The sequence below is a fragment of the Pan paniscus genome, chromosome 9 (assembly GCF_029289425.2).
Source record: "Pan paniscus chromosome 9, NHGRI_mPanPan1-v2.0_pri, whole genome shotgun sequence".
NCBI classification, from domain to species: Eukaryota; Metazoa; Chordata; class Mammalia; order Primates; family Hominidae; genus Pan; species Pan paniscus.
In genome coordinates, this window is record NC_073258.2 from 27,822,313 (window position 1) to 27,835,264 (window position 12,952).

Here is a 12,952-nt window from a genome sequence, read left to right on the forward strand (position 1 = left end):
CTCCTCTAGACTGTTGGACTGTATTTTGCTATTATTTTTAGAGTTTTCACCACTCTCTCCCTTCGATTTTTTAATGTTCTGACCTATTTGCCAGAATGTGACTCCAAGTCATAGATACATCTAGACTATATCTTTCTGGTTTGGTTTGACACTACTATTTACATTTTTCCACAGTTGCATCTGCCAATAGAATGGGCAATTAGGTGACATTAACCTTGAGGCCCTTTATTTTTAGTTCAAAATAGTTCAATATACTCCACATAGATTGTCTTCCATATGAAGGCAGATGTGGTATATAGTTTTTCTTCTTGTCAGTGTCACCATGATACATATGTATGTTCATACATACCTAACATTTTTCCAATGTAACATATATATATATATGTATGTTTAAGCATATATATTTAGGTTGGTGCAAAAGTAATTGTGGTTTCAGACTGTAAATTTCAAATCATTATAGCTGATTCAAACACATCTTTATTAATCAAAATAGGAACAATTACAATCAGCACATTTTTGCCAATGAGATATTAGTTTGTTTATTCCTGTAGCGTAAAAATCCATGTTTCCGGATTCAACAAACTCTTGGAAAGCATTTTTCATTATCCTGCTGGTTGTGGAAGTATTTTCCCTGTAAAAAGTTGTTGAGAGGCTTGGAGAAGTGGTAGTTGGTTGGTGAGTGGTCAGGTGAATATAGCTGATGAGGCAAAACTTCGTAGCCCAATTCCTTCAATTTTTTAATTTTTATTTTATTTTACTTTAAGTTCTGGGATGCATGTGCAGAATGAGCAGGTTCCTAACACAGGTATTCATGTGCCATGGTGGTTTGCTGCACCTATCAACCTGTTCTCTAGGTTTTAAGCCCCGCATACATGAGGTATTTGTTCTAGTGCTCTCCCTCCCCTTGCCTCCCACTCCCAACAGGCCCGGGTGTGTGTTGTTCCCCTCCTTGTGTCCATGTGTTATCATTTTTCAACTCCCACTTATGAGTGAGAACATGCGGTGTTTGATTTTCTGTTCCTTTGTTAGCATTGGTTGTGTAACATGTAGTCGGGCGTGGTCATGGAAAAGAATCGGGCCCTTTCTTTTGACCAATGCTGGCTGCAGGCATTTCAGTTTTTGGTGCATCTCTTCAATTTGCTGAGCATACTTCTCAGATGTAATGGTTTCACTGGGATTCAAAAAAGCTGTAGTGGATCAGACTGGCAGCAGACCACCAAACAGTGAGCATGACCTCTTTTTTGGTGCAAGTTTGGCTTTGAGAAGGGTTTTGGAGCTTCTTCTCAATCCAACCACTGAGCTGGGTGTTGCCAGTTGTTGTATAAAATCTTTTCATCGCACTTCACAATCCAATCGAGAAATTTTTTGTTGTTATTGCGTAGAATAGGAGAAGATGACACTTCAAAATGACAATTTTTTTTTTCACTCAGCTCATGAGGCATCCACTTACTGAGCTTTTTCACTTTTCCAACTTGCTTCAAATGCCAAATGACCACAGAATGGTCAACGTTGAGTTCTTCAGCAAATTCTCATGTAGTTGTAAGGGGATTCGCTGCGATGATTGCTCTTAATTTGTTGTTGTCAACTTCTGATGGCTGGCCACTACACTCCTCATCTTCAAGGCTATTGTCTCCTTTGCAAAACCTCTTGAGCCAACAGTGCACTGCATGTTCATTAGAAGTTCCTGGGCCAAATGCATTGTTGATGTTGCAAGTTGTTTCTGCTGCTTTTCGAATAAGAAAATTGCTCAAATTTGCTTTTTGCCTAACATCACTTCCATAGTCTAAAATAAACATAAAATTAACAGCAAGTAATAAGTCATTAGCAAAAAGTCATAAAGCAAGAAATGCCCATTAAAATATGATATAACATAACCACATTTATTTAAGAGTATATTCCAATATCAAACAGCAAAATTCAACAGTACAAAAAACTGCAATTACATTTGCACCAACCTAATATGTATATAAAATACTTACACATCTATGATATACACAAAAGTCTTTAAGGAAGTGTTGATATATCTACACTTCTATATCTCTCTATCATGATCATCTATCTATTTATATCTGTATACATCTATGATATAAAGTTTTCTCCCTATATTATTTAAAGAGAAAAATTGGGAATTAAGCATATGGGTGTCTAGAATCCTGTGAGGCTAAGTACCTGGTATTTCTAGACTTCGATCTTTAAGTGCTTTCTCAAAGGGATGTACTGCTGAACTTGCTCAAGTTGCTTAGCTTAACACTGTGAGGTTAAGAAATATGCCTGATGTCTCACAACTAGTAGAACAATAGATGTAAACTAAGCTCTGGCAGCATAAAAATGAGTCATTTTTCTACTTTTCTGCATTTTCAAACAAAAGAGACATAAACCATTTATCCCTAATAGTTCTCAACCTAGTGTTTCACTATCTAAAACATGTAAAGCTATCCCCTCTCAGAAAATGTAGGGCTTTTTATATTGTATGAATTCTTTAAAAACAGAAATATATTTCTAGACTCTAAAACTTTCTCTTTTTCCAATCCCTGGTTTCTTTCAACTTTTTCTCAACAAATATTTATCATCACTGTCTCAGTTCATTTTATGTTGCTATAAGAGGATACTTGAAGCTGTGTAACTTATAAAGAAACAAGGCTTATTTGGCTCATGATTCTGGTAGCTGAAAAGTCCAAGATTGGGCAGTTCCATCTGGTGGGGGCCTCACGTTGCTTCTAGTCATGGTGAAAAGCAGAAAGGAAGCAGAGTTGTGCTAAGAGATGACATGGAGAAAGAGAAAGCAAGCGAGATAGAACTAAGAAAACCATACATTTTTTAACAACACACTCTGAAGAGAACTAATCCATTCCCAGGAAGCAAAGAACTTATTCCATAGAAGAACATTAATCTATCAATAACTTTTTTCCCACAATCAAAACACATTCTTTTTTTTGCATATCAATGTATTTATTTTCCTACAGGTAATTTTTCTATGGCTTCAACATTTTCTCTTCAAAATGAAAAGAAAAACATCCCAAAGTTTAGAACTGGATCACTTGTCCCTTTGTCTTCTTATCTTCCCCCAGTTTAAAATGCTTGTATCTCTTAATGGTCAGCATCCTCTTGAATCTGCAGTTAGATTCAACACATTCCAGCCTTAGCACAATCTTCTTTGTGGTCTTAGCCTTCTTCTGGAAAATTGGCTTTGTCTGCCTACCATAGCCACTCTGCTTCTGATCATAGTGCCTCTTTCCCTGGGCATACAAGGAATCCTTGCCCTTCTTAAACTGCGTCACTTTGTGAGGTTGATGCTTGCCACATTTCTTACAGAAGGTTATTCGGGTTTTAGGTACATTGACCACCTTTGCATCAGAGCTGTTCTGTCTATATGATGAAAATGAGAAAAGGCATCTGAGACCCTCCCCTCACGCAGCTCTCGCCTAACAGGAAAAGGTCAAACGCTTTCTATTAGGCTTCACCTCCTGAATGCTGTCACATTGGAGATCAAATTTCAATGTAAGTTTCTGTAGGAACAAACATAGCAATTACTTCCTATGGATATTTCAGTGTGTCAAGTAGTAATGATAAAGCAGTCAGTAAGATATACACTGCCCAAACTGCATAGATTTCATGGACTAAATAAAAGCATAGTATTTTTTAAATTTTACATTTCAGTTATGAGCAGTGTTACAAAGGGAAAAATGCCATGTTAAATCAAAGGGTAATATTGGAGACTCACCAAATATGTATAGTAGCCGTACCCAGGGAATCATTCTTTGAAGTAAAATTTTAGCTTAACTTTGAAGAATGAATAAAAATGTATTAGGTAAAAAGAGAAGAAAAAGGTAGGCAGAACAATGCTTCTGAAAGCCTTGCATCAGGAAAGATCATTTGTTCTCTGGAATCACCTGTAGTTGAGAAACTATGGAAAAGTGTTGGACATTGATTAGATTTTAGCTACTTAAGTAAAAGACTACTCTTGACTCTTGCTAAGGTTATGGTTTTTATAGCACATTCATAGTACATCCGTATCTAGGCATCCCAAAGTTTTAAACTCTCTTTATCTAAACTAACACCATCCTTCTCTTTCTATTTTTTTTATTTATCATGCATTCTCTATTTCTACTCAATTCTCCAAATCATGTAGTTTCTAACCTTTTTTTGAACATTATGCCTATTTTCTGTAGATTTTATTTCCATTGATAATTTAGTGCATTCCTTTGTTACCCCAATCTGTTCTATTATTGGTTTAATAGCCTCTGTTTTCAGACCAGTTTTGGGTTCACAGTAAAACTGAACGGAAAGTACACAGAGTTTCCATGTATCTTCTGCCCCCACACACTCACAACCTCTTCTACTATCAACATGCCTCAGCACTGTGGTAGTAATACATATTTTGGCATCGATGAATCAATATTAACACATCATTATCACCCAAAGTTTATGGTTTATATTAGAGTTCATTCTTAGTGTTATGTATTCCATGGGTTTCCACAAATATGTAATGATGTAACATGTATCCATCATTATAGTATCATAGAGAATAGTTTCATTGCCCTAAAAAGACTTTGTGCTCTGCCCACCCACTGCTGCCACATCATGTTAACAAGAGCTCAAATCAAGTCATACCCATATCTTGGAAAATCTAAGGGCTCCTCATGAATTTTTCACTTAACTACATGCTGTGAAGTTCAATCTTTGAATTCCTTGCTAACCCTTGTAGCATCATATTCCATGACTATTCTACCCTACACTAAAGCCAATCAAACTGGCTGACTTGTTCCTGGATCACTTTACTTATGTTTTCGTTCATGCTGTTTCCTTTATCTGAAATGCCCTTCTTCAATGTTTTCCATAATAATTCCAAAGTCCACCACTCCTTAAATAATCATATCAAAGATATTGATTTTGTTGGTGTCTTTTCTTGTTATTACAAATAAATTTGTTACCTGTTATTTCAGTCTAAATACAACACTGCTTACAAACTTTTTACAATCAGAGTCTCTATTGTAGGGTAGTGATTTATCTAAATAATTAGAAAGTATATACTGAGCACAAAGACAAACCTTACCTATCTTTGTATCCTCCAACAATACTATCTCAGTACCCTGGACTGGTGGTTTTGTTAAACTAAAATTATAGTTCCAAAACATTAAAGAAATTCACTTGCAAGGCAAAAGAAATTTAAATTTCCGTTTAATTTTGTATATATTTAGAGAAAAGATACAAAAAAGACGAAAAGCAAGAGCACTGTAAAAGATAGGAAATGCTAAAAAGAGAAAATAAGTGAGGTAGAAACGTTTAGTTCCTTTTTAAAGTACATTATTATTTTTATTTTATTATTATTTATTTCAATAGTGTTTTGGGAAACAGGTGGTGTTTGGTTACATGAATAAGTACTTTAGTGGTGATTTCTGAGATTTTGGTGCACCCATCACCCAAGCAGTGTGCACTGTACCCAATGTGTAGTCTTTTGTCCCTCACCCCCCAACACCCTTTCCCCGAGTCCCCAAAATCCATTTTATCAATCTTATGCCTTGTGTTCTCATAGCTTAGCTCCCAAATATGAGTGAGAACATGATGTTTGGTTTTCCATTCCTGAGTTACTTCACTTAGAATAATAGTCTCCAGTTCCATCCAGGTTGCTGCAAATGCCATTATTCCATTCCTTTTTATGGCTGATTAGTATTCCATGGTATACATATACCACGCTTTCTTTACCCACTTGTTGATTGATGGGCACTTGGGCTGGTTCCATATTTTTGCAATTGCTAATTATGCTGATATAAACATGCATGTGCAAGCACCTTTTTTGTATAATGACTTATTTTCCTCTGGGTAAATATCTAGTAGTGGGATTGCTGGATCAAATGGTAGATCTACTTTTAGTTCTTTAATCTCCACACTGTTTTCCACAGTGGTTGTACTAGTTTACATCCCTACCAACAGTGTAGAAGTGTTCCCTTTTCACCACATCAACAATTATTATTTTTGATCATTTGATTATGTCCAGTTTTGCAAGAGCAAGATGGTATCACATTGTGGTTTTGATTTGCATTTCCCTGATCATTAGTGATATTCAGCATTTTTTCATGTTTGTTGGCCATTTGTATATCTTCTTTTCAGAACTGTGTTCATATTCTTAGCCCACTTTTGATGGATTTTTTTTTTTCTTGCTGATTTGTTTGAGTTCCTTGTAGATTCTGGACATTAGTCCTTTGTCGGATGTACAGATTGTGCAAATTGTCTCCCACTATATGGGTTATCTGGTTACTCTGCTGATTATTTCTTTTGCTCTGCAGCTTTTTAGTTTAATTAAGTCCCATCTATTTATCTTTGATTTTTGTTGTTGTTGTTGTGTTGTTTTGCATTTGTTTTTGGGTTCTTAGTTGATATTGTTTGGTTGTGTCCCCACCCAAATGTCATCTTGAATTCCCATGTGTTGTGGGAGGGACCCAGTGGGAGGTAACTGAATCATGGGTAACTTTCCTGTGTTATTCTTGTGAAAGTGAGTAAGTCTCAGGAGATCTGATGGAATTATAAAACTCCCCTTTATAAGCCCATTGATGGGTTTATAACAGAGCTCTCCTCTCTTTACCCACCTCCATCCATGTAAGACATGACTTGCTCCTCCTTGCCTTCCTCCATGATTGTGAGGCCTCCTCAGCCAAGTGAACTGTAAGTCCAATTTTCTTTTGTAAATTGCCCAATTTTGTATATGTCTTTATCAGTAGCATGAAAATGGACTAATACAGTAAATTGGTACCAGTAGAGTAGAGCACTGGTGAAAAGATACCTGAAAATGTGGAAGCAACTTTGAATTTTCACCTCTTGTGGGAGAGACCTGATAAGAGGTACTTGAATCATGGGGGCAGGTCTTTCCCATGCCATTCTTATGATAGTGTATAAGTATCAGGAGATCTGATGAGTTTCTAAAGGGGAGTTTCCCTGAACAGCCTCTCCTCTCTTTGCCTGCCACCATCCATATAAGACATGACTTGCTTCTCCTTGCCTTCCACCATAATTGTGAGGCCTCCCCAGCTACATGAACTGTAAGTCCATATCATATAGCCAAAATATCCACTGTTCAATAAAAAAATTATTTAAAACAAGAATCTCAACAATATCTTTGGGATCTATATTATGGAGAGTTCATATGCTTGACACAAAAACACAATCCATAAAACAAAAAATTGATAAATTGAACTTCATCAAAATTTAAAACTTTTGTTCTCTGAAAAACCCTATTAAGAGTGCATGAGAAGACAAGCTAAAGTCTGACAGAAAATATTTGCAAGCCACATATTTCAGTGAATACTGCTATATAAAATACCGAACACTCAAAACTCAACTGTAAAGATCCAAACCATCCAAACCATCCATTTGAAAATGGGCAAAAGGCAAGAAGAGATCTTTTGAGGAATATAGAGATGGCTAACAAGAACATGAAAAGATGTTAAACACCTTTAGCCATCTATGAAATGCAAATTAAAACTATAAAGAGATATGATTGCATACTTATCACAGTAGCTAAGATAACAATTAAAAAAGAAACATAAGGCCAATACCAAATACTGGCAAGGATATGAAGAAATTTAAACACACATGTAATGTTGGTGGTAGTGTAAGATGAAAACCACTTTGGAAAAATATTTGGTAGTTTCTTAAACACCTATACCTGCAATTCCCATGTGACTAATCAGTCACACCCTTCAGCATTTATCTCAGAGAAATAAAAACGTATACTTATACAAAATCCTGTCCATGAATGGTCACAGCAATTTTATTTATAATTGCCAAAAACTGGAAACAGCCCAGATGTCCCTCAAGGGATAAATGGTTAAACAAACCATGGCACATTCATACCATGGAATACCAGTCAGCTCTAAGTAGGAATGAACTACTGATACACAACTTGAATGGACATTGAAAGAATTATGTTAAATAGAAAAAAAAAGAAGGTCAATCTCAAAAGGCTACATCTGTTTCCACTTATATAACCTTCATAAAATGATAAGATTTTAGCAATGAGGTAGCGATTAGTGGTTGCCAGGCATTAAGTACTAGGAAGGGTAAGTTTGGGGGAAAAAAAAAAAGTGCATACGGCCCTAAAATGCCAAGATGAGGAATTCTTACAATGATGGCAATGTTCTATACTTTGTGTCAATTTCATAGCCTTGCTGTGATAGTATACTATAGTTTCCCAAGTTGTTACCATTGAGGCATATTGGTTAAAGCATACATGGATCTCTGTATTATTTCTTATACCTGCATGTGAATCTATAATTATCTCTACATTTAACAATTTAATATAAAAGCATCAAAACAAAACAAGAAAAACAACAGCAAAAACCACCATACCAAATTGAGAAGGAAAAATTTTCTATGTAGCACCTTTAACAGCACAATTTTTCAGCTCTTTATACAAGGGTTCCTCATATGTTAGGTTTGCACTTGGCCCCACAAATTAAGTAGCTGGTAATATTTAAGGAAGATGTGTTTGTGTTTTGTCCTACTTTTATTAAACTTCCAAAAAATGTGTAAGACTGTAAGACTGCTAACTGTGACACCTTAGAAGGGATTTGCTGTCTGCTGTGTCTATCTTAAAGGATTTTCAGTTTCTGTTTTAGGTTTAAAGAGTAATCCTGCTCCAAATTGCAGTATTCTCCCCAATTCATTCACTTTCTTTTTCCTTCAGATGTCTCTCTCTCTCTCTTTCTCTTTCTCTCTCTCTCTCTCTCTGTCTGTCTTGTCTCCTTTCCCATCACCAGGTTCCACATTACATTCTGAGTCATTTCACTAACAAACACACCATGTAGAGGTTCTCTTTCTAAACATTCCCCAGGAAATTGCTGTCTTTTCTGTTTCTACTTCCAAGAATCTATACCTTCTAACATAGAAAATGTTCAATATTCAGAACTTACAAAATCAAATATGCTTAAGGGACAAAATGAGCAATGAAATTGAATGAAATGAGCTGTGAATAAGAAGGAAGCTATCAGTAGGGATTATGTTGAATCTCCTTACAAAGCTGGGGTCAGCAGTCTTTATCTCTCTTTGACTGTAAGGTGGTATCACCTGGGAGGATTTTTACAATATACTCATCCAGAAACAATTCAGGATCAACTAAATGAGAATCGTTGTTATTAGAGTCAGGGCATAGTATTTTTTTAAAGTTATCCAAGAGAGCAGATGTGCAGGTAAGGTTAGAAAATCATAATCAATTGTTCTTAAATGTAAATGAGCATAAGAACTACCTGAAAGGGTTTTATAAATGAAGATTACCCCGACAATTTCTCAGGAAATTCTAAGTGAAACAAATGTAATTGTCAGAAATCATCATTTTAGCAATGCCTCCCCACTATTACACATGCTGGGTCGTTTAGATTCAGAGGGTTTATTGACGAAAATCTCAGATTCACTGTTTGAGATTTTAAACACATCTTTTCTAGCATAATAGTGAATAAGTATTCTGCATTACCCTACTCTGATATATTTGCATTTTAATGAGGTTAAAGTTCTAATAAGCCTCCTAAATGGTGGGTATATAGGTGGAGATGATAGACTGTAATATGAGTTTTGATAGTGGGTAGATGGACTGATCTTAGCTCTTTTAATTGTTATGTAACTGTATATAAGGTATGCTCTATTCTGAGGTTGTGAGACTCATCAAAAAGCTGGTATGAGGCTGGGCAGAGTGGCTCATGCCTGTAATCCCAGTACTTTGGGAGGCTGAGGCAGGCGGATCCCTTGAGGTCAGGATTTCGAGACCAGCCTGGTTAATATGGCAAAACCCTATCTCTACTAAAAACACAAAAATTAGCCAGGCATGGTGGCAGGTGACTGTAATTGCAGCTACTTGGGAGGCTGAGGCAGAAGAATCGCTTGAACTGGGGAAGCGAAGGTTTCATTGAGCTGAGATTATGCCACTGCACTCCAGCCTGGGCAACAGAGCAAGACTCCATCTCAAAAACAGAAAAAAAAAGAAAAAAAGCTGGTATGATATACAAATCTTGTATAAACTTATCAATAGAATTATTTATCACTTACCTAATGCTTTAAGAAACAAAATTAAGTTCAGGAGGTAGATGGTATCTCCTGGGCAGGGTCATAGATGGCAAACCTCAATTCTTCACTTCTGTGCACCTGCAAGCTCAACACCATGTGAAAGCTGCCAAAACGTGGGGCTTCCACCCTCTGAAGAAACAGCCCAAGGTGTACATTGGCCCTTTTTAGTCATGGCTAGAGCAGCTGGGATGCAGAGAACAAAGTCTCTACACTCTACACAGCAGAGGGATCCTGGGCCCAGGCCACAAAACCATTTTTTCCCCCTAAACCTCCAGGTCTGTGATGGGAGTGGCTGCCACAAAGGCCTCTGGCATACCCTGAAGACATTTTCTTCATTGTCTTTGTAATTAACTTTTGACTCCTCATTACTTATGCAAATTTCTATAGCTGGCTTGAATTTCTACTCAGAAAGTGGCATTTTTCTTTTCTATTGCATTGTCAGGCTGCAAATTTTCCAAACTTGCATGCTCTGTTTCTCTTTTAAAACTAAATGCTTTTAACAGCACCCAAATCACCTCTAGAATGCATTGCTGCTTAGAAATTTCTTCTGCCAGATACCCTAAATCATCTCTCTCAAGTTCAAAATTTCACAAATCTCTAGGACCATGGCAAAATGCCAACAGTCTCTTTGCTAAAACAGCAAAAGAGTTAACCTTTGCACCAGTTCCCAACAAGTTCCTCATCTCCATCTGAGACCAACTTAGACTGGATTTTATTGTTCATATCATTATCCGCATTTTGGTCAAAGCCATTCAACAAGTCTCTAGGGACTTCTAAACTTTTCTACATTTTCCTGTCATCTTCTTCTGAGTCCTCCTAACTGTTCCAACCTCTGCTTGTTACGCAGTTCCAAAGTCACTTCCACATTTTGGGGTATCTTTTCAGCAGTGCCACACTCTACTGTATTAGTCCATTTTCATGCTGCTGATAAAGACATACCACAAACTGGGCAATTTACACAAGAAAGAGATTTATTGGACTCACAGTTTCGAGTGGCCGGGGAGACCTCACAATCATAGTGGAAGATGGAAGGCATGTCTCACATGGTGGCAGACAAGAGAAGAGAGCTTGTGCAGGGAAACTTTCCTTTTTAAAATCATCAGATCTCATGAGACTCATTGACTAACACAAGAACAGTGCAGGAAAGACCTGCCAACATAATCAAATCACCCTCCACCAGGTTCCTCCCATGACACTGGGAATTGTGGGAGTTACAATTCAAGATGATTTGGGTGGCAACACAGACAAACCATATCATTGGGTTAATTAGAAAGTCTTGTTTTCAAGCTCTGAAGTTCTTTCTTCTACTTGTTAGATTTTATTTCTGAGACTTTCCTGTGCATTTTGCATTTCTTTAAGTGTGTCCTTCATTTCCAAAAGTTGTGATTGTTTTTTATCTATGCTATCTATTTCACTGGAGATTTTTCCTTTTATATCTTGTATTATTTTTATTTTATTTCAAGTTGGACTTCATATTTCTCTTTTGCCTCCTTGAGTGGTTTTATAATCTACCCTCTGAATTCTTTTTCTGGCGTTTCAGAGATTTTGTCTTGGTTTGGATCCATTGCAGTGAGCTAGTGTGATATTTTGAGGGTGTTAAAGAACCTTGTTTTGTCATATTACCAGAACTGTTTTCCAGGTTCCTTCTCATTTGAGTAGACTATGTCAGAGGGAGGGTCTGGGACTCAAGTGCTGCTGTTCAGATTCTTTTGTCCCACGAGGGTGCTCCTGTGATGTGGTACTCTCCTGTTTCCCCTAGGGATGGGAATTCCTGAGAGCTGAACTGCAGTGATTATTATCTCTTTACAGGATCTATCCACCCAGTGTAACTACCGGGCTCTTGGCTTTTACTGGGGAGTGTCTTTAAAGAGTACTGTGATGTGATCCATCTTCAGATCTCTCAGCTGTGGACACTGGAACCTACTCTTGTGGAGGAAGCAGGTGAGTGAAGTGGACGCTCTGAGGGTCCTTGCTTGCATTTTTTTAAGTGTGCTGGTTTTGTATTGGTTGACCTGGAACCCGGAGGTGATGCTTTCAAGAGTGCATCAGCTGTGATCGTATGGGGAGGATACAAGTTTGCCCTAGAGTTACCTTTGGATAAGTATTCAGGTATTTCAGGCAGTGGCATGGCCATAGAGCTCCCAAAAGATTATGTCCTTTGTCTTCAGCTACCAGGGTGGGTAGAGAAGGACCATCTGGTGGGGGTAAAGTTAGGTGTGCCTGAGCTCAGACTCTCACTGGGCAGGACTTGCTGAAGCTGCTCTTGGGGTTGGGGGTGTGGTTCTCAGGCCAATGGAACTATGTACCCAGGGAATTCTGGCTGTCTCGGCTGTGTCACACAGGTTACCAAGGATGTAGGGGAAAGCTGGCAGCCACAGGCCTCACCAAGGTACAGTGCAGCATGCAGCCCAAAATGCTGATCTCTCATTGTGCCCCTGCAACAGCACCAAGTTTATTGCCAGGCAGCCAGTGAACAGGGCTGAGAACTTGCTCCAGGCTACAAGCTTCCTAGCAGAGAAAGCAGCTGACTCACAGTTCCTTGGCTGTCCCAGGGTGCCTGCAGTGGCAACTCACCGCCTTCAAAGTGTCTTTGGTTTCTCTCGGCTTTCCTGATATGTTCCTGTGGTAGTTTTTGGAGACAAAGTTCATGATGTCGGTCTCCATGCCCTGCTCTATCCCTCCAAGTTGGAGCTGAAAGACAGTCCTGTCCCCTATCTTGCATTTTTTTCCCTTTTATATATAGAAAATTTAACCAAGAAATGGTTTAGGATGTTGGCTTATGTACAAATGTAGTTTTTGTCCAGCAGAGCCCAAAACCATAACTTTGAATGTTATCTGTTGTACCAGAAAGAAATTATTTGCATCTCTACTTGACAAAAATTAGCAAGTATATATTTATTTT

General features: G+C 37.7%; 1 protein-coding gene across 1 annotated transcript; it reads right to left on the reverse strand.

The window, feature by feature from the left end:
- Positions 1-558: 558 nt before the first annotated feature.
- Positions 559-12,699, reverse strand: LOC106635252 (large ribosomal subunit protein eL42-like). Its single transcript, XM_055095143.2, has 2 exons — positions 12,584-12,699; positions 559-3,366 (listed from the first exon to the last, which is right to left on the reverse strand). Exons 1-2 carry the CDS (start codon positions 12,697-12,699, stop codon positions 3,024-3,026), a joined length of 459 nt encoding a protein of 152 aa, XP_054951118.1. The 3' UTR covers positions 559-3,023.
- Positions 12,700-12,952: the final 253 nt, after the last annotated feature.

Coding starts and splice junctions, on each gene's coding strand:
- LOC106635252 (XM_055095143.2), bottom strand. CDS start 12,699: ATGAACTTTGTCTCCAAAAACTACCACAGGAACATATCAGGAAAGCCG. Junction 3,367..12,583: donor CCTGGGACAGCCAAGGAACT/GTGAGTCAGCTG, acceptor TTCATCATATAG/ACAGAACAGCTCTGATGCAA.